Source organism: Saimiri boliviensis, chromosome 1 (assembly GCF_048565385.1).
Source record: "Saimiri boliviensis isolate mSaiBol1 chromosome 1, mSaiBol1.pri, whole genome shotgun sequence".
Lineage (NCBI taxonomy): Eukaryota > Metazoa > Chordata > Mammalia > Primates > Cebidae > Saimiri > Saimiri boliviensis.
In genome coordinates this window covers 58,677,786-58,698,866 of record NC_133449.1, presented here as the reverse complement: position 1 = coordinate 58,698,866, position 21,081 = coordinate 58,677,786, and the positions used below count along the sequence as shown (strand labels likewise).

At 36.2% G+C, this 21,081-nt stretch overlaps 1 protein-coding gene across 4 annotated transcripts in view; it reads left to right on the top strand.

The window, feature by feature from the left end:
* CTNNA2 (catenin alpha 2) overlaps positions 1 to 21,081 on the top strand; it is a 1,155,573-nt gene that overhangs the window by 7,077 nt on the left and 1,127,415 nt on the right. The window contains exon 1 of one of the 4 annotated variants that reach the window (XM_074397707.1): positions 3,743 to 4,605. The exons of the other annotated variants lie outside the window; for them this stretch is intronic. Coding sequence (XP_074253808.1) covers positions 4,509 to 4,605 — 97 coding nt within the window. The 5' untranslated portion in view covers positions 3,743 to 4,508. Of the gene's footprint in view, positions 1 to 3,742; positions 4,606 to 21,081 lie in introns of those variants that run through there. 4 annotated transcript variants of the gene reach the window in all.

Sequence of the window (21,081 nt, the reverse complement as noted above, 5' to 3'; positions counted from 1 at the left end):
GTTTGTTTAAGAAGTTATATATGTATATACTAAGGTTAGTATTTCTGCCTCAGGCATGGTAAAGCCTTGCTTATCTCCAAATTCTGTTTCAGAGGACCTGGTGGTCACCAGTCTTCCTACCAATCCAGCTCCAAATTCTCATAAAAATTATTTTAATGAAATTTTGGACATATGTTTTATGCAATAAAGCGTACCCATTTCAAGTGAATACTTTGTTGTGGATTGACAAACACACCTGTGTAACCATCACTGCCATCAAGATACAGAAAAAATTGTTTACCATAAAAGCTTCTCTTCTGACTGATCTGCTTTCTGTCTCTATAGATTTACTTTTCCTATTCTAGAAATTGATATAGGTTGAATCACAGAATATGTACTCATTTTTATATTCCTTTTTTCATTGAGGATAATGTTTGTGGGATTGATCTATGATTGTGAGTATATAAACTTCTAGAAAAAAGTATAAAAGGTAATCTGTGATTTTGGATTAGGCAGTGATCCCTTAGGACCTAAAAAGCACTAACCATAAAATTTAAAAGAAGAGATGTATTAGAATTTATCAAAGTTAAAGAAAGAACTTTTGCTCTTCAAAAGACAAAAGATTTGTTAGAACTACATATCTCTGTCTATATATTTGACAAAGGACTTTATCTAGACTATATGTAGAACTCTTGCAACTCAATACGAAGACAGACAATCCATCTAAAAAATGAAGAAAATATGTGAAGTGATATTTCACACAATGAAATACCCTATGAGCACATGAAAGGGTGTTTAACTCTATAATTCACCAAAATAATTAAATTTAAAAACCACAGTGTGATGCCACTATACAAACACTAAAATGACTAGATTGTAAAGACTGGCAATACCAAGTTTTGGAGAGGATGTGAAGCAACTGTGATACTCATACATTGCTGGTGGGAATGCAATACTTTGGGAAACAATTTGGCAGTTTCTCTTAATGTTAAAAATACTCTTACCATACGATCCAGAAATTACACTCCCAGGTGAAATGAAAACATATGTACAAGGACTTTCACATGAAAATTAATAACGGCTTACTCATAATAGCTTCGAACTAAACACAACCAAAATATCTGTGAAGTTCCTGAAGTTACTCCTTTGAGATACAAAACAAAGCTGCTGATATATATACATATGTGTGTGTGTGTGTGTGTGTATATATATATATATATATATATATATATATATAAAATTTTAAGGTGTGCTATTTAATATATGTTACCTGGCAGCAGAGGAAGGGGAATACATTGGGAAAGATTTCTAAAAGTGACAAGAAATGCAGGAGATGGGAGACCTGGGCTTTGTTCCTACTTTTACATTTCTCTTGTCTGTGCTCAGTTTGTGTGTTGACTGCTTCCTCAGCCAGTGCCATGATCACTTCTTTAGTTCCTAGCACACCGTCATGCAGCAGCAGTGTCTCTTCCCGCAGAATGGGAAGATTTTTGCCAAAACCCCTCCTGCAGACTTCTCTCTTACCTCACTGGCCAACACTGAATCCCATGGACATTCCCAATCTCTTCAATGGCAAGGGGAATGGGAATACCACAAATGACAGACTTAGACTAAATCACCATTTACCAGCTGGGACTCCATATGGGATTAGCATTCACTGGGTGGAGGAGGTTAGGGGATTGATGAACAGAGTGGCAATTCTGTTAATATGGAAGGGGTAAATGATTGTTGGGTAAGCAAGAAGAAGTGTTTATTACAATTTGATTTAGAGGCCTGCCTTGTTCTCAGCCTTTTGGAAAGAGGTTGAAGCAAAAAGCTGAGATTATAGTCACAACTTTTAATTGTGGGAGTGTGTTTGAAGAAACAGGTGACAGAGGGCAATATAGGACAAGAAGGAGAAAATTTAGATCCTAGCCCACAGCATGAACTGGAGAGGGAGGGAGTCTGGATCCAAGGGAACAATTTAAATTGGGCAAGCATACAAATAGTGACAAGCAAAGCCAAGCACACTGGGGCCCATGGAGTTGGGACAGGAAGCAAAAGTCAGTGCTGGCAGTAGTCTGGAATCCAGGCAGGCAAATTCGATTGCAGTTTGCCCATCTGTGAAATCAGGACCTCAGGCAAGAAGATTTTCATGTTTTGCTTGTTAAGGCAGAAGCCAAAACAGTAATTATTTTCTACTTTTTTTTTAAGGTGTTTTCAACCACTCTAGATTCTATCTCAAAGATAGGAGCTGCATCTTCCATTTTTCTAGTATTCTCCTGTTTTCATTGCTGGGCCCATTCTTTCATAAATGCTTGTTGATTGAACTAAGTCTCTGAACTCTCTCTGAGTATATTTCTGGTCAAATATGACAGCCATTCATCAAATGATTTCCTGTAAGTTATGGAAACCACTGTTTTGTTGGGGGATGAGGGCACAGTCCTGGAGCCATACATGAGTAAGATACAGTGCCTTATCTCATAAGTTGACAGTCTAGTAGGGGCTGTAAGATGAGTACCTGAACAGTTTAATACCAGACAGAATGACAGAGTGTGTCCTGTAGTGTGGTGCTGACTCCACAGTGGCCTGGGTAAAAAATCCAGGCTGACACAGCATCAGAAAGTTTGCTTCATGATGTTAGGTCTGATGTTTAAGTCTTTAATCCATCTGGAGTTAATTTTGGTGTCAGGTGTCAGGAAGGGGTCCTGTTTCTGCTTTCTGCACATGGCTAGCCAGTTTTCCCAACACCATTTATTAAACAGGGAATCCTTTCCCCATTGCTTGTTTTTGTCAGGGTTGTCGAAGATCAGATGGTTGTGGGTATGTTGTATTTCCTCTGACGCCTCTGTTCTGTTCCATTGGTCTGTATCTCTGTTTTGGTACCAGTACCATGCTGTTTTGATTACTGTAGCCTTGTAGTATAGTTTGAAGTCTGGTAGTGTGATGCCTCCTGCTTTGTTCTTTTTGCTTAGAATTGACTTGGCTATGCGGGCTCTCTTTTGGTTCCATATGAAGTTTAAGGCGTTTTTTTTCCCAGTTCTGTGAAGAAGGTCATTGGTAACTTGATGGGAATAGTGTTGAATTTGTAAATTACTTTGGGCAGTATGGCCATTTTCACGATGTTGATTCTTCCTAACCATGAACATGGAATGTTTCTCCATCTGTTTGTGTCCTCTCTTATTTCGTTGAGCAGTGGCTTGTAGTTCTCCTTGAAGAGGTCCTTTACGTTCCTTGTTAGTTGTATTCCTAGGTATTTTATTCTCTTTGTAGCAATTGTGAATGGCAGTTCGTTATTGATTTGGCTCTCTTTAAGTCTGTTACTGGTGTATAGGAATGCTTGTGATTTTTGCACGTTGATTTTGTATCCTGAGACTTTGCTGAAGTTGTTTATCAGTTTCAGGAGATTTTGGGCTGAGAGGATGGGGTCTTCTAGATATACAATCATGTCATCTGCAAATAGAGACATTTTGATTTCTGGATAGGGAAAATGTGGTACATATACACCATGGAATATTACGCAGCCATCAAAAACGATGAGTTCACGTCCTTTATAGGGACATGGATGAACCTGGAAACCATCATTCTCAGCAAACTGACACAAGAGCAGAAAATCAAACACCGCATGTTCTCACTCATAGGCGGATGTTGAACAATGAGAACACATGGACACAGGGAGGGGAGCACTACACACTGGGGTCCATTGGGGGGAAATGAGGGAGGGATGGGGGGGTGGGGAGGTGGGAAGAGATAGCATGGGGAGAAATGACAGATACAGGCGAGGGGACGGAAGGCAGAAAACCACACTGCCATGTGTGTACCTATGCAACAATCTTGCATGTTCTTCACATGTACCCCAAAACCTAAAATGCAATTAAAAAAAAAAAAAGAAAGTTTGCTTCAGCAATGGATGGGAATAAGAATATGGAGGAGGGGATGACCTTGTATTGGTACTTTTAAATCAGTCCTGTCTTGGTCTGGGAACTGGGACAGGGCTGACCTGGCAGGGAGATGGGATCAATGAGCACAGTAGTGGGAGAGGTGGAGAAATCACATTGGGGAAAACTAAAGCTAGGACACTGATAACTGCTCAGTAGGTAGCTGAAAAGTGAGACTAGACTGTGAAAGGGAGAGGCTGGGAATAGAGAAATATTTTGGCATTATCTATACAGAGGTATCTCAAGAATTCAATAACAGAAGATACATTGTTTCAAAAAGAACATGTTTTGTCTTTTGCACTTACAGTAATAAATGCCCATTGGAGAACATCTAGAAAATAACAAGAAAAAGAATCTGGAAAATAAAAATCACTGCAGTCCAACTATTCAGTGAACATTTGGTGAATTTCTTTTTCCCCCAAGAGTTCATCTGAGTTTATCATATAGTGAGGGAGTTTTTAAGCACAGCTGAGAGCATAGGTATATATAAATTTGTAAATATATCTAAACATTTCCTGCTATAATAAAAATTATTCATTTACATTAATTTTTGTGTAACATTGCATTTTTTGGAATTTAAGTATTAAATTTTTGGCTGTGTACAGAGATAAAATGTCTGGATTGATCTGCCTTCAGTATGGGCCATGTTATGGGCAAAAGATTGATTTTGGGGGCTCCAGGAGACTGCTTCAAAGAAATAGAGGTCAAGGCCTGTGTAGCTGTACATATATATGTATATATTTCTTAAATGGCAACACGATGTTCTATACTTTGTTTTCCCTTTACATATAGTTTAGAGATATCTCCACCCTGGTACAAAATGATATACACTATTGTTTTAACTGCTGCTTGTTGTTTTATGGTGTGGTTGTACCAGGGTTTATTTAATCCTCATTTCCACGTACATTCAGTTTGTTTGTGCTATTATATTTCAAACAGTGCTAAGATGAGAATCCTTATACAGATTTATTGTCTATATGGACTAATGTATTTTTCAAAGGTAAACTTATAAATGTAATTGTTGGGTCATAAGGTGTGTGCATTTTAAATTTTAATAGCGGCAAATTGCTCTTCCAATTGTTTGTACCCATTTGCCTTCCATCAACAATATGAAAGTGTGTATTTCTTTACCTTTTTGCCAATACATGATAATTTTAAACTTGTAAAAGTTTACCAATGAATAGGTAAGAAGAATACTTCTTTTTTATATAAATTTATTTCACAGATTTCAAGAGGTTATCTTTTCATTTGTTTTCTGTTTAATGGCCTAATGTTTTCCCTTTTGCTGTGATGAGTATATTCTTTTTTTTCCAGTTTATTTTTGCATGACTTATTTATCTTATTTTAATTTAAGGACTTAATTATATTCCCTGAGTACAAAGAATTTTGTTGTTATTCCTCAATTAATAATATACTATTAAAACTACTCTTATGATTTCTAGTAGGTGATGGCTTTTTGCCAAAGTTTCATCTCTATTTTTACATCTTTTTATTTTCAGAAGAATATGATAATCAGGTTGTCAATTTTAAAACAACACTGTGTTTTAGTTAGTATTGTATTTAATTTACGGTAATTTTGAGGGAGAAGTGACAATTCTAAATTCATAATTTTTCCGTTGGCATGGCTCTTTATTTATTGAAGTCTTTTTGTGTCCTTCAGTAACAGAAATAGCCTTCTTTCTAGAAGGAAACATTTCTCATTTTGTGTTATTATGAGTTTTTATTACTTTTGGGGAAGTTATTTTATTCTTTAATATTTCCTAATAGGTTATTACTGATGTAGAAATTATTCTTTTTGATTTTTATATTTGGATTTGTCTCCTGTCACCGTGTTGAAATACCTTATTGGTTCAAAAATGTACCATTGTGTTTTTCTTAGCAATTTGTATACTTCTTTTATATGTTAAGATAAGATTTCATAGTTTAAATATGCACACACACACACATACACACACACACACTTGCAAGTCTTATTTAAATGAAAATGATAAAATATAATACTTATACTTTTTCTTTTAGTGTCTTCTAATTTTAAGTAATTTTTTTCTTCTACCTTAGATTTAGTGTGAATGAGAAACTATTCAGATTGTAAATACACTGTTTATACTGAGATCCAAGTACACCTTTTTTGTTTTTAAAAGTATTCTCAATATCTGTCTTTTCCATGGTAACCTAAGTATATTTATACCAATATCAGTATATTTGTGATCTTTCCCTTTGGAGTAAGCATAGTGTGTCCATGAGTTTCATATTCTCACTTCCAGAAGTTTACTTGGTACTTTTATGGATGTTTCTCAGTAATTCATGGTGATTTTTTTTTGTATGCCATTCAAAGTCATAGGACGTGTCTTTTCAAGTTAAGTGAATAATTATCTAATGGTGGTGACAACATGTTTAATTATGCTAATGCCTGTAATATGAAACTTATTTATCTAAGTGACTTTATTCTTTGGATATCTGATTTTTAAAAATATTTTGCCATCATTTGCATATTGAAGCTGTTGTGCTAATACAGGATCTTCATTCCAGCATTTTGTTTTTTTAAATGTGTCAGTATTGATACAGTAGCCAGTACAGCACCACTAAGAAGGTTTTACAGTCTCCAGTTCTTACCCAGAATTGTATTTTTTGGCAGTAAGATCTTCTTATTCAAACTTGAGAGGAAACTTAACTTGGGTAGTATTTTCGTGACTTTTTAAATCAGGGAAATGGTTATTTTGAATGAAAACCTTTCACTGATTATGTAAATTGAGAAAATGGGCTAATTGCCTTGAATTGTAATTGTTCATCTAGTCTAGTCTTTATAAATACATATCAATATTGATTTATCATCAAGAACCCATCTTCATAAAACCCTGTGATCCTTACTATTATGTTGGTGCAAAAGTAATTGTGGTTTTTGCCATTAATGGCAAGATTGTTTTTACAGTACATTATTACGTTATGTTAGTAAAAGTAATGGCAAAACCGCAATTACTTTTGTACCAACATAATAAGTTAGTTTAAGTAGATGATACAATTTTTACTGTTGAAAACAGGCATTTTGCTTTGTAGAGTATTGACTCTGTATGTGAAATTAGTAGGAAGTGTAAGTCATGGTTCATGGAACTGCGAGAGACTTTTATTAGTGCTGAATCACTGACTCTAGTTTAAAAATTCAGTTAACTGTCTTTTCTTAAAGAATTACACCATAAAGATGAGTTAGAATAATACTAATATGATAAGTTTGAATAAAACTATCGGTTAACAACATATAGCTGTTTTCCATTCTACTTTGATTGAATAATTTGAGATGCTTTGTTTATTTGATGAAATTTTCTTGATGACTGCTTGCCTTTGGAAAGAATTTTTTGTTTGCTGTTGCTGTTATGAATAGCTGACATCTTAAATCCAGGTGTATTACATTTTATTGTTGCTCACTTTATCTTACAGTTGCAGAGTTGTTCTTAACGAAGGCAAGTTAATACCATATGAAATAAATGCTCCTTTTTGAGTATGAATTTACAATATTTTATATCAAAATTAGAAGTAAGTGGCATCATAAAATGTTTCAACTGGTAAAATGCTAACTTTGTATGATTTTTATTTTTCATACTTTATTATAATTATAAAACAATCTATATTGTTACTATTTGCCTTTAACTCAAGAAAATGCAAATACTTTGTGAAGATACTAAAGGCTGCAAAATAACATGACAAGAATTTAGAGAAGACATAAAAAATCTTACTATTGTTAATAAGGCAAATTGAGCTGGAGATTCAATGCTATTGCTGTGAAAATCCCAGCTTCCATTTTTTTCTTTTTTTGTGCAGAAATTGCTGTGCTCATTCTGAAATTCATTTGTAAAGTAAGAATAGTCTAAAACATTCTTTAAAAAGATGAACAAAATTGGAAGATACACATCTGAATTTCAAAACTTACTGCTAAAGTATAATAATCAAGACTAAGTGGTATTAACATAAGCACAGGCATCTAGATCATTGGAATAGAGTTGGGCATTCAGAAATAACACCCACATATTTATGGTTAATTGGTTTTCAACAAGGGCAAAAAGAATTTAATGATGGAAAGAATAGTTTTTTAAACAAATGGGACTGGGACAACTGAAAAAAACCTTTACAAGAAAAAGATGAATTTGGACCACTAACTCCCCCCATATTAAAAAAACTGATGATAGACTTCAATATGCATTATAGACCTAAATATGAGAGCTAACTATAAAACTCTTGGAAGAAAACATAGGTGTGAATCTTAATGACCTTGGATTAGGCATTGGTTTCTTGGATTAGGAGGTAGATTTGTAGATATTACACCCAAAGCACAAGCAATAAAAGAAAAATAATGCAAATTGAACTTCATCAAAATTAAAAACTTTTATGCATCAAAGGACACCATCAGGAAAATGAAAAGACAACCCAAGAATGGAAGAACGTGTTCACAAATCATATCAATAAGAATCCATTCTTCAAAATATATAAAGAACTATTGCAAATTAATAATAAAAAGAATGCCTAAATTTAAAAATGGGCAAAGGACTAGAATAGACATTTCTTCAAAGAAGATATACAAATGACAAATAAGCACATGAAGAGATGCTCAGCATCATCAAGTGAGTGCATATCAAAACCACAATGAAATATGAATTCACACCTACTAGACTGGTTCTAATAAAAAAGAACATTAAGAACAAATGTTGGTAAACAATGTGGGGAAATTGGAATTCTTATACATTAAGGTAGGAATGTCATTGTAAATTTTTTTTTTTTTTTTTTGAGACGGAGTTTCGCTCTTGTTACCCAGGCTGGAGTGCAATGACGCGATCTCGGCTCACCGCAACCTCCGCCTCCTGGGTTCAGGCAATTCTTCTGCCTCAGCCTCCTGAGTAGCTGGGATTACAGGCACGCACCACCATGCCCAGCTAACTTTTTGTATTTTTAGTAGAGATGGGGTTTCACCTTGTTGACCAGGATGGTCTTGATCTCTTGACCTCGTGATCCGCCCGCCTCGGCCTCCCAAAGTGCTGGGATTACAGGCTTGAGCCACCGCGCCCAGCTGTCATTGTAAATTTAAAGGGGAATATGAAGTGATGCATCTAATTTGGAAAATAATTTGCTAGTTCCTCAAAAAGTTAAATATAAGATTTTCTTATGATCCAACAATTCTATTCTTAGGTATGTATTGAAGAGCAGCAAAAACATGTCCACATAAAACTCTGTACATTTATATCCCTAGCAGCATTGTTTATTGAAGCCAAAAAGTGGAAAAATATGACATCTGTTAATTGAAGAATAAACACACAAAATAAGGTATATTTATACAATGGAATAATATTCTGCCGTAAATAGGAATAAATACTGATACACGTGAAACATGGATAACCTTGAAGACGTTATGTTAAGTGAAAGAAGCCAGACACAAAATGTCACATATTATATGACTGAATTTACATAAAGTGTCCAGAGTTTGCCAATCTCTGTAGACAAAAAGTAGACTAGTGGTTGTCAGGGGTTGGGAGAAGGGAGGAATGAGGAATGAATGCTACCTGGGCTCACATTTTTCCTTTTCCTTTTTTTTTTCTCTTTGGAGCCATGGAGACAGAGTCTCACTCTGTTGCCCAGGTTAAGTGCAGTGGTGCAATCATAGCTTACTGCAGCTCAAACTTTTAGGTACACACGATCCTCTCCCCTTGGTTCCCCAGTAGCTGGGATTATAGGTGTATGCCACCATGTTTGGCTGATTATTATTATTATTTTGTAGAAACAGGATCTTGCTGTGTTGCCCAGACTGGGAGTTTTCATTTTGAGATGATGCAAATTCTGGAATTAGATAGTGGTAAGGGTTGCACATACTGTTGGTGCATATACTACAAAACATCCACTGAATTGTACACTTTAAAATGATAAATGTTGCATATGAATTATGCTTATAAGATAAACATATCAAATAATTATTTTTGGTTTTGTTTTTCCATTTGGAATGTACAAGTTACTCCTTGTCATAATATTAAATCATTTATTTTTTCACTAGAGTTGAATTTCAAGCCAATTTACATTGTAGAGTACAATTGTACTATGTTCATACAATCACAAAATGAACATGTCTTTTCTTTGAAAATGATATTTAATTATTATGTTTATATCCAGCCATAATATAGCTGAAAAGACATTTCTTAATTGCTTGTCTTAGAGGTACTCTATTTGTGATACCAAGATAACAAGATGGTGTCTACCCCAGGACATCTAATGGTATATAGTGGGAAAGTGTGACCCATAAACAAACAGCTGAAGAATATGACATGGTGTAGAGGTATACTGGAAGTTAAAGATAGCAGTGATGAATGAGTATCTAAAGTAAAACAGAATTAGACAAAGGTCTATAAGATCCTCATTTCAACAGGAACTTGAACAACTTGTAAGAGATTCCTATAAAGATAAGTTAGGAAATAGCATTCCAGGTTGAGGGGAAAGCATGGAGGTAGGAATGTCAATGTAAATTTAAGGCTCAACAAATCATGCAGTTGCCAGAGTGCTTAGGAGGAGAGATCAGGCATGTGGAGGTGATGGGGATGGAGACAACAGAACTGATTATTATAGAAGCGAGAAGACTTAGGGACCATCTGAATGTGAGATTCAGGACAAAGGCAAAGACAAGGGTAACTGAACGTTATCACGTCTTGTGCAAAATATTAATTTCGGAGTTAGCTGATGTTTGGTTTTAATGATGTAAAATATGAAAAGCTTACAGGACTTCTAGATGCAAGTCCTCAGTAGACACTTATGAATAAGGTCTGGACTTTGGAGCTGTTAGTATTCAAATTAGAAATTTTAGAGTGAAACAGGAGGTGATAGTTATAGCTGTGAAAGCAGATGAAATGTCGTACAGGTTGCATAAAGCGTTATAAGTATGGGGTCTGCATCCTCAGGAATACCACTGCTTAAGTGACAAATAATGAAAAAAATTTAACGGGAAAGAGAGAGGAATCCTACGACAGTCACTTGGAAAAGAAAAATTGTACTCTTACTTTTAGCTTTTGGCTTGAATTTTTAGCCAGACATACATAAACAAAGAGAGGCAGTTGTAAGATCAAACCTTACATCTGTTTACTGTTTTCAACCATGAGGTCTTTGGGTTATGACAGTCAACAGAGAAAGGAAGGGTAAGAAATGACTCAAGAAATGACAAACCCTGAACCAGGAATCTCCTTGGTGGACTAGGATTGCAGCTCCTTGGTAGCTCTAAAATTGTAGCAATTGTGCAGCCTGGTCTGAGGAGCCACTGGAGCCCTGCTGGTGATGAGGAGAGACTGAAAGCTGGTCAGACCAGCAGCCAAACAATGACCCCATGACCACTTTGTGGTCTGTTCTGAAGCCTTTCTGTCGTGGGAGATTGGTTTTAGTTTCTCTTCATCCAGATTTCTGATATTTAAGCCAGCAGAATTCTCCTTCCAGCTACATCCTTTACCTTACTACACAAATCGATTATTGGCATGGATAACATTTTAAAAATGAAGGTTGCTAAACTAAACTGTAACCCTTGTGGGTTTAGTGGTTTGTGTAAAATATGCTTTCAGTAAAAGAGAAACAAAAAAAAAGGCATGTCTCTTGTTACCAGGATGCCTCACTTCTCCAGCAAAACGAAGGTGTTTTATTGTTACTTTCCATACAACTAGCAGAAATAGGTGATCAATAAAAAGAAACCGTATGTTTTTACTGACACACCATTTCTAGTTTTCACACTGTTGGTATGTGCACAATCTGAATACTGAAGAGTGGAGAAGGGGGAGGCAAGTGCCTCATCGGTTGACTTTTTTTTCCCCTTAACTTCTTTTAAGGTGTGAAGGAAGAGTTTCCCAAGTGTCCCTTGTTTTCAGGCGGGAAAGGTGATTATCAGATGTTGTTCACAGATCAGGGAGGTTAAAGACTAAACAGAGGCCACTGTATTTGTTTTTTTTGTTTTTTTTTTTTTGTTTGTTTGTTTTTTTTTGAGACGGAGTTTCGCTCTTGTTACCCAGGCTGGAGTGCAATGGCGTGATCTCAGCTCACCGCAACCTCCACCTCCTGGGTTCAGGTAATTCTCCTGCCTCAGCCTCCTGAGTAGCTCAGATTACAGGCATGTGCCACCATGCCCAGCTACTTTTTTTTTTTGTATTTTTAGTAGAGACGGGGTTTCACCATATTGACCAGGACGGTCTCGATCTCTTGACCTCGTGATCCACCCGCCTCGGCCTCCCAAAGTGCTGGGATTACAGGCTTGAGCCACCGCGCCCGGCCACTGTATTTGTTAAGTAAGAAGTGGATCTTACTTGATCTTTGCCAGAGTAGCTTCAGGCAAGTGGCCATCTCAGAAATCTGATAGCATTGAAGAGTCAGTGTGAAAAGAGAAATTAGATGTTATATGTTTCTAAAGTTGTTTAGCAGACTTAGAGATGCTAAAAGGCAAATTAGAGGGAAGCACAAAGAGAAGTTTCAGTTTAGTGTGCTTTGTTTCAAATGGGGCAGTCTGAGCACAGAACACTCAGGATAGGGAGTTTGTTGGCGAATTAGTTTCCTAGAGTAGGGAGACAGAAATGGGTTTTAGAATTTTAACACTTTTAAAAATGTGCATCATCTGAATAATTTATATTCTTTCTTATCTTATTGCAAAGCCCAAATTAGATAAAATTTGATGGTGGGGAGAAAAGAAGAGATCAATTATGCTTAGCTTTATATATAGATGGACTGCTAAATCTCATTTTGTAATTGTAATCACTAAGAAGTTATGATTTAAAGAAATTCTTTGTAAGGGAAATGCCACCGCTAGTTTTTATATATTAGTAAATAGATATGCTTATATATATACATATGTATACACACACACACAGGCACACACACACACACACACACACACACACACACACATATATATATATGTGTATATATTGCTTGAGGGGAAGAATAAATGAATGACTTACATATGTTTCTTGATTTATTCTTTCATTTCTCTCATGTGCAGCAAATCAATTTATAAGCATTAAAATGCTAGACAGTTTAAGTTCTTAATTCTTCCTTTGAATAAAAGTGTTGAAAACATAGAGACTTTGTCCTCAGACATGAGCAATAGACTTTGTTGCCAAACTTCAGAAGTAATCAAATGCTATGGTTTTGCATTTATATACCTACTAATTAGGTATATAAATAATCAAATGCTATGGTTTTGCATTTATATACCAGCTAATTTAATTAGGAAATTAAATGATATTTCCATAGCAATGGAAACAGTCTCCTTGTGCACTTGTTTTATGCCTGCAATAATACATAGCAGGGTATCAAAGAACTTTAGCCTAAGGTCCCAAAGAGGCAAGGTGTGTAAGCATTGACACAGACGATACACGCAGAGGTATTACTGGATTTGTAAAGATGGCATGAGTGGCTAAAATTATATCAGTGAATATTTTTAAGAATAAATGCCACAAATAAATAATGTTATTGAGAAGGCATAAAGGGTTTTCCTGAACTCTGTCACAGATGCTGGTTTTGGTAAATGACTTCTCCAGTCTCAAGAATTCTACCATTATATGCATGTGTCCTTATAGTAGAATGATTTATAATCCTTTGGATATATACCCAGTAATGGGATTGCTGGGTCAAATGGAATTTCTATTTCTGGGTCCTTGAGGAATCGCCACACTGTCTTCCACAATGGTTGAACTAATTTGCACTCCCACCAACAGTATAAAATTGTTCCTATGTGTACCTATGCAACAATCTTGCATGTTCTTCACATGTACCCCCAAACCAATAAAATGCAATAAAAAATTCTACCATTATGTTACAGTATGCTTGAAGATGCTGAACTGACCAATTTCTATTCCACTTTTTTTGGAAACAAACAGGGTAAACGGATAAACTAATGTGGCTTTCTGAGCCCACTTGGTCTCAGAAAATAAAATTATAGGGATGGACTCAATCCCTAGAAAGTAATTCTGTACTAGTCATTAGGGGAGTGACTTCATGGGATGTTTAAATAAGCTTTGTGAAGCCTAGGACCCCAGTGAATTTAGGATGTGAAAGACAGTATTCACTTGCCTTATTTCCTTTTAGCCTATGTCCCAAATGTATATTATGATTGTGCTATTTTGCAATAGTACTACTGTGATCGAATTAAAATTTAAAGGTAAGTATAGGTGGATTCATTGAATGTACTTTAATACTTTTCTTTCTGAAAGCATTATTCTGGTTAACTAATTGATTTTTCTTTCACGATCATTGGCTATTCTTGACAAATGAACTTTCGAATCTCTTTGATTTTCTTGCTACTTTCTGATGACGTATTTTTGAACCATCCAAAAACCTCCAAGCTGCTGCTTAATTCTGTGCTGTCCTCCCTTCTGTCACAGAATTTAATCTGGTCTCTCAGCCTCTGTCTCTGTCTTTCTGTCTGTGTTCCCAAGTGTCATTTCTCCAATGCTAAAACCCCTAATCTGGATGCACCTGCACCCAATTAATTTTTGAAGTTCTAATCTTCTTGCTGAAAAAGCATTTAGTGTGCTTCTGTGGCTACCTAATTAACTCTAAGTACATTAGCCTACCACTCATGGGTCCTGTGTTCCAGACTCAAGCTCATAGCTCATATTCCAAAAAGGCATTCTCATGCTCCTCTAAGGAAATCCCATGCCCTGACAACTCTGAAACGTTCCTCTCCAACATACCCCTGGCTTTTCTTCAAGGGCAGCTTGGACTCATCTTTTGCTGTCTATCTAGGAGATGTTCTATATGTCCTTTAAGTCCATCTAATAGGCAGTATCCTTCCTTGATGAATCTGTTTCTGATTCCTTAAAACGCTTCCATCTCACTTTCCTCCTAACTTATATATCCCTTTATTTGTTTCCCATTTTTGTTACACTTTTCTTAGAGTTATTGCTGTATTTGTTGTCCTGGTTCCCGCTACATAACCTATACTCTTGACTGGGAATGTCTTTAAAGCAGGGATAAGATTTTTTCATCTAAGTATACCTTATAATGTATATCTCAGAATTTAGCATATGGTCAGTAAATACAGGAGTAATTCAGTAAACTTACTCCGTTTCAATATATTAACTGTTTTAAAACAGGAAGTGAATGGTAGTGTATAGAAATTTTGGTACGTTTGGACATATAAATTTTATAATATCTAAAAGTATGTGAAGACATTCTTTGAGACTTAGAAAAAAACACAATGAGTTCCCATGAGTTATATTTTGTCAACTAACCAGAGTATATTAAAGATTATAACATTTTGTAGTTACGCTTTATATGATGAGAGACAGAAGTGGCCCCTAAACTGATTGAGATTTTAATATAATGGCATATGTTCCTAGTGGATTCAGATATCTAGAGGAGCACCTTCTGTGGGATACTAGTCCTAAGTAATGCTTTATCGATAAGTTCTTTTTACAGATAAACTTGGGAAATGACCTGCTTTTTCTTCTAAAATAGTGTCTGAGAGTTTCTGCCATTAAACAGACAAACAAATAAATAGCTCTAAGAGGAAACAACAAAACACAATTAAACTATACTTAAATATCATATATCCATATATCTTATATTCATTTGGCACAAAACCTTTCTACCAATCTGCCCTCTCCTGCCCAGCCTTGCTGGGATAACAGCTGGCATCCTGCAGAATACACCAGAGGAAATACTGATTTGAACCTTTATAAAGCTTTTTATTAACTATGTTTGCTGCACAAATAATATTATACTAAGGACATTTTTCTAAAAAGAGAAATGTTACTCTGCTTTTCACCTTTGTGATATATGTTGTTTGCATTTCCTTCTTTCTTTTCACACTGGTTCATACTCATTTTCAACATGGTTGTAGTCATCGAATACATATGATTTTATGTCATTTTAAAAATTCATAGTTCCAACTGTTATCTATATTTAATAATTATTATTTTATGGCTACATTTTATTGTGTGTTTAAACATTTTTGTTATTTCTGGCTTTGATTTGTAAACAGTTTAGAGATGAACACTGTAGGCACATTACTTTCTATTAAAAACTGAGCTTAAAAATTCTAAGAGTATAGATACCGAGTTGCAGGCTCTAGTGGTTATGGCCATACTGTTTGCTATAACTCTAGTAAGTTTATATGGCTTCCTACAATATTTAATTATATACTATTCCTTCACTGTCATGCTAGTAATAGGTATTCTTTTTCAATTTAATTATCATAAAATGAAAACTTGTGAACATTTTTTTCCCTGTAAGCCTCATTGAACTGAGGTAAATGAACATTAGTTTATTATAAAAAATGATTTATGGATAATTTTTGCTACTCTTAACCCATGATCACTTATATCCAGATATGTTTATTCTAGTACTGATAGTATTTTTTCTCCTGAATTCCTCTTTTTCATTTTTGATGTTGTGCTTGTTGTGTCCTGCTTCTGAAATACAACCTGTTTCTGGACACCGGTGATAGCTTCAGCTGTGTTTTATATAGTTTTCCATTTGTGTGATGATTGGCTTCCCTTTAAAATATGTCAAGTTCTAGGTAAATATTTTTTTCATTTCTGATTTTTGCTGTTAATATTGTTATAGCCAATTAGTTGGTAAGAAGGGTGAAAAAAACTCATATGAAACAAATAGAAAGAAATATACATAACTATTTAATTTGATGTTGAGTAGGGAAGGCCTTTCCAAGCATAAAATGGAAGAAATTTTAAAGTAAACAACTAATAGATTGTATAATCCTTTTTTTTTTTTTTTGAGACGGAATCTCACTCTGTTGACCAGGCTGGAGTGCAGTGCTGTGATCTCAGCTCACTAAAACCTTGCCTCCCGAGATCAAGTGATTCTTCTGCCTCAGCCTCCTGAGTAGCTGGGATTACAGGTGCCTGCCACTATGCCCAGCTAATTTTTTGTATTTTTAGTAGAGATGGGGTTTCACCATGTTGGCCAGGTTGGTCGATCTACTGACCTCGTAATTTGCTTGCCTCGGCCTCTCAATGTGCTGGGATTACAGGTTTCAGCCACCACACCTGGTCCATATTTTACTTTTATATTCAGAAAAATTAAAATTAGAAATTATGATAAGTAGAATGTAAAATTGGGCATTTAAAAAATGATACCCTTCAAAATCATTTATTCTTATATTTGTCCTTACTATCCCATTGGATATGTAATTGCATAATCATATATATATATATATATATATATATATATATATATATAAAATAATGTATTTTCAAGTATAAATGCTATCAGAATTTTAGCTTCCAGGAACTTGTCAAATATGAAGGAGGAGGTAAATCATGGTGCTTAGAAGGTACTCCCAGAAAGAATTAAAGATAACAGCAGGGAGATAGTTAAGATTTTTGTATCTTCAAGAGTCTTGTATAGCTGCACATTGTTATCTCTGTTGAAGAGTTGAAAAATATACCAGCCCAATTACTATGATTAGAACTGCCTTGCCATGAAATATTGCTAATATTTGTGGAATGTTTCAGAACATTAGGGAGCAATTCCCAAGTTCTTTTCTGATTTTGACATTTATAAGGTTAACTGGATGGTACCCAAACTTCTTGAAGGGATGCAATGTAGACAGACAATTTTTAGAGAGGTAACACCTGGCATGTTTGGGTCAAGGTAATGAGGTACTGAATGGGATCTGCTGAAAGAGGAAGAGAAGTTGCTGAACAGTCAGAGAGATACAAAGAAAGCCATACCTAGATTCACACTGCCACCCTTACTTTCTTAAGTGGCTAGGTCTTCTTAATTTGTCAAGAGCTGAGTGATGTAATGAGGTGAGAGCATGATCTCTGTTTGGTTGATTTTGATTACATATCTATCTCTATTAAAGTGCAAGCTGTATGGTTTGTTACCATCCAGATTGGTAAGCAAATCTAGGCAGAGCCAGTCTAATTCTCCAGTTGGCCATCTTGGCTAATAGTATATAACTTCATAGTGAAATGGCAAGTAAGATCCAGAGATTCAGATACTCCGAATACTAGTAGTATAATCTTAAAATTGCAAAACTGTGGCTTAAATATTTATTGATTAATATCATTATAACAAGGTTTTCTAAAGTTTTCTAAGTTAGTATATATACACCTAAATATCTCTAAAGAAGATGTGTGTGTATGTGTGTGCGTGTGAGTGTGTGTGCGTGTGAGTGTGTGTGTGTGCGCGCGCGCGCGTGTTGAGGGTGGAGTACATGCATATGTTTGCTTTGAGCTCATCCCCTACTCTTCTGTCCCACATTTCACAATGGATTTTTTTGGGGGAGTTGGGGGTAGACGGAGTCTCTCTCTGTTGCCCAGGCTGGAGTGCAAAGGAATGATCCCAGCTCAATCATTGCGACTTCTGCCTCCCATGTTCAAGCAATTCTACTGCCTCAGCCTCCAGAGTAGCTGGAACTACAGTAGCACGCCGTCATGCCCGGCGATTTTTTTTTGTATTTTAGTAGAGATGGGGTTTCACTGTGTTTATTGTCTAGGCTGCTTGTGAACTTCTGAGCTCAGGCAATCCCCCCAACTTGGCCTTCCCATGGATTTTACTATACTTGCATCTGTGTCTCTTGGTCTTGTTTGCATTTTGCTTTTCACTGGAGGTTCTCATGTTGCTCACCTCACTTGCCACTGTTGGAAAATTGTGTTCTCTCCTCAGTATCTCTGCCCATTTTATTTGCAGATGGAGGGCGTAAACCACCTCCCATTGAAAGACTTTCTGTTGGTGAATTGAGAAAATGACTCCTTAGCTGACTGATTTGACCTGCCTGATCTTCCAATCTGCCTTGTTATCTAATGACCACCATTTCGAGAAACTAACAAGCCCTTGAATCGAATACTCGTGAGCCTACAAGAAAATCCCCCTAGATTTCTGCTACTCTGGGATTTTAACATTTCTTTTCTCAGAATGCTCTGCTCATGCTCTGTTACTGAACTACTATCCCTTCATGTCCTTTCCCAAGCTCTTGCATCATATTTAATTATTTTTTTTCCTTTTTTTTAAATTGTGCTTTAGGTTCTGTGCAGATACATGTGCAGATCATGTGCAGGTACATGTGCTTTAGGTACATGTGCAGATCATGCAGGACTGTTGCATAGGTACACACATAGCAATGTGGTTTGCTGCCTCCATCCTCCCGTCACCTACTTATGGCTTTTCTCCCCACGTTATCCCTCTCCGACCTTCCCACACCACCTCCCACTCTCCCTCCCTTGGTCCCCCCCAACAGACCCCAGTGTGTGATGCTCCCCTTCCTCCTGTGTCCATGTGTTCTCACTGTTCAACACCAACCTTTGAGTGAGAACATGTGGTATTTGATTTTCTGTTCTTGTGTCAGTTTGCTGAGAATGATGGTTTCCAGATTCATCCATGTCCCTACAAACGACACAAACTCATCATTTTTTATGGCTGCATAGTATTCCATGGTGTGTATGTGCCATGTTTTCCTTGTCCAGTCTATCATCAATGGGCATTTGGGTTGGTTCCAGGTCTTTGGTATTGTAAACAGTGCCACAATGAATGTATGTATGCATGTGTCTTTATAATAGAACGATTTATAATCCTTTGGATATATACTCAGTAATGGAATGCTAGGTCAAATGGAATTTCTATTTCTAGGTCCTTGAGGAATTGCCACACTGTCTTCCACAATGGTTGAACTAGTTTACACTCCCACCAACAGTGTAAAAGTGTTCCTATTTCTCCACATCCCCTCCAGCATCTGTTGTCTCCAGATTTTGTAATGATCGCCATTCTAACTGGCGTGAAGCGGTATCTCAATGTGATTTTGATTTGCATTTCTCTAGTAATCAGTGATGATGAGCATTTTTTCATGTGTTTGTTGGCCTCATATATTTCTTCTTTTGAAAAGTGTCTGTTCATATCCTTCTCCCACTTTTGGATGGGTTTGTTTGTTTTTTTCTTGTAAATCTGTTTTAGTTTGTTGTAGATTCTGGATATTAGCCCTTTGTCAGATGGGTAGATTGCAAAATTTTTTCCCATTATGTTGGTTGCCAGTTCACTCTAATGATTGTATCTTTTGCTGTGCAGAAGCTCTGGAGTTTAAATAGATTCCATTTGTCTATTTTGGCTTCTGTTGCCAATGCTTTTGGTGTTTTAGTCATGAAGTCCTTGCCTATGCCTATGTCCTGAATGGTTTTGCCTAGGTTTTCTTCTAGGATTTTTATGGTATTAGGTCTCATTGTTTAAGTCTTTAGACTATCTGGAGTTAATTTTAGTGTAAGGTGTCAGGAAGAGGTCCAGTTTCTGCATTCTGCACACTGCTAGCCAGTTTTCCCACCACCATTTATTAAACAGGGAGTCCTTTCCCATTGCTTGTTTTTGTCAGGCTTATCAAAGATCAGATGATTGTAGATGTGTGGCATTGCCTCCAGGGCCTCTGTTCTGTTCCATTGGTCTATATCTCTGTTTTGGTACCTGTGCCATGCTGTTTTGATTACTGTAGCCTTGTAGTGTAGTTTGAAATCAGATAGTATGATGCCTCTGGCTTTGTTCTTTTTGCATAGGATTGTCTTAGCTATGGGGCTCTCTTTTGGTTCCATATGAAGTTAAAGGTGTTTTTTCCCAGTTCTGTGAAGAAGATCATTGGTAGCTTGATGGGGATGGCATTGAATCTGTAAATTACTTTGGGCAGTATGGACATTTTCATGATACTGATTCTTCCTAACCATGAGCATGGAATGTTTCTCCATCTGTTTGTGTCCTCTCTTATTTCCTTGAGCAGTGGTTTGTAGTTGTCCTTGAAGAGGTCCTTTATATCCTTTGTTAGTTGTATCCCTAGGTATTTTATTCTCTTTGTAGCAATTGTGAATGGGAGTTCACTCATGATTTGGCTCTCTGTTAATCTGTTTTTGATGTATAGAAATGCTTGTGATTTCTGCACATTGATTTTGTATCCTGAGACTTTGCTGAAGTTGTTTATCAGTTTCAGGAGATTTGGGGCTATGACGATGGGGTCTTTTAAATATACAATCCTGTCATCTGCAAATAGAGACCATTTGACTTCCTCTTTTCCTAACTGAATACTCTTTATATTTTTTTTCTTGCCGATTGCTCTGGCTAGAACTTCTAATACTATATTGAGTAGGAGTGGTGAGAGAGGGCATCCTTGTCTAGTGCAAGATTTCAAAGGGAATGCTTCCAGCTTTTGCCCATTTAGTGTGATATTGGCTGTTGATTTGTTGTAAATAGC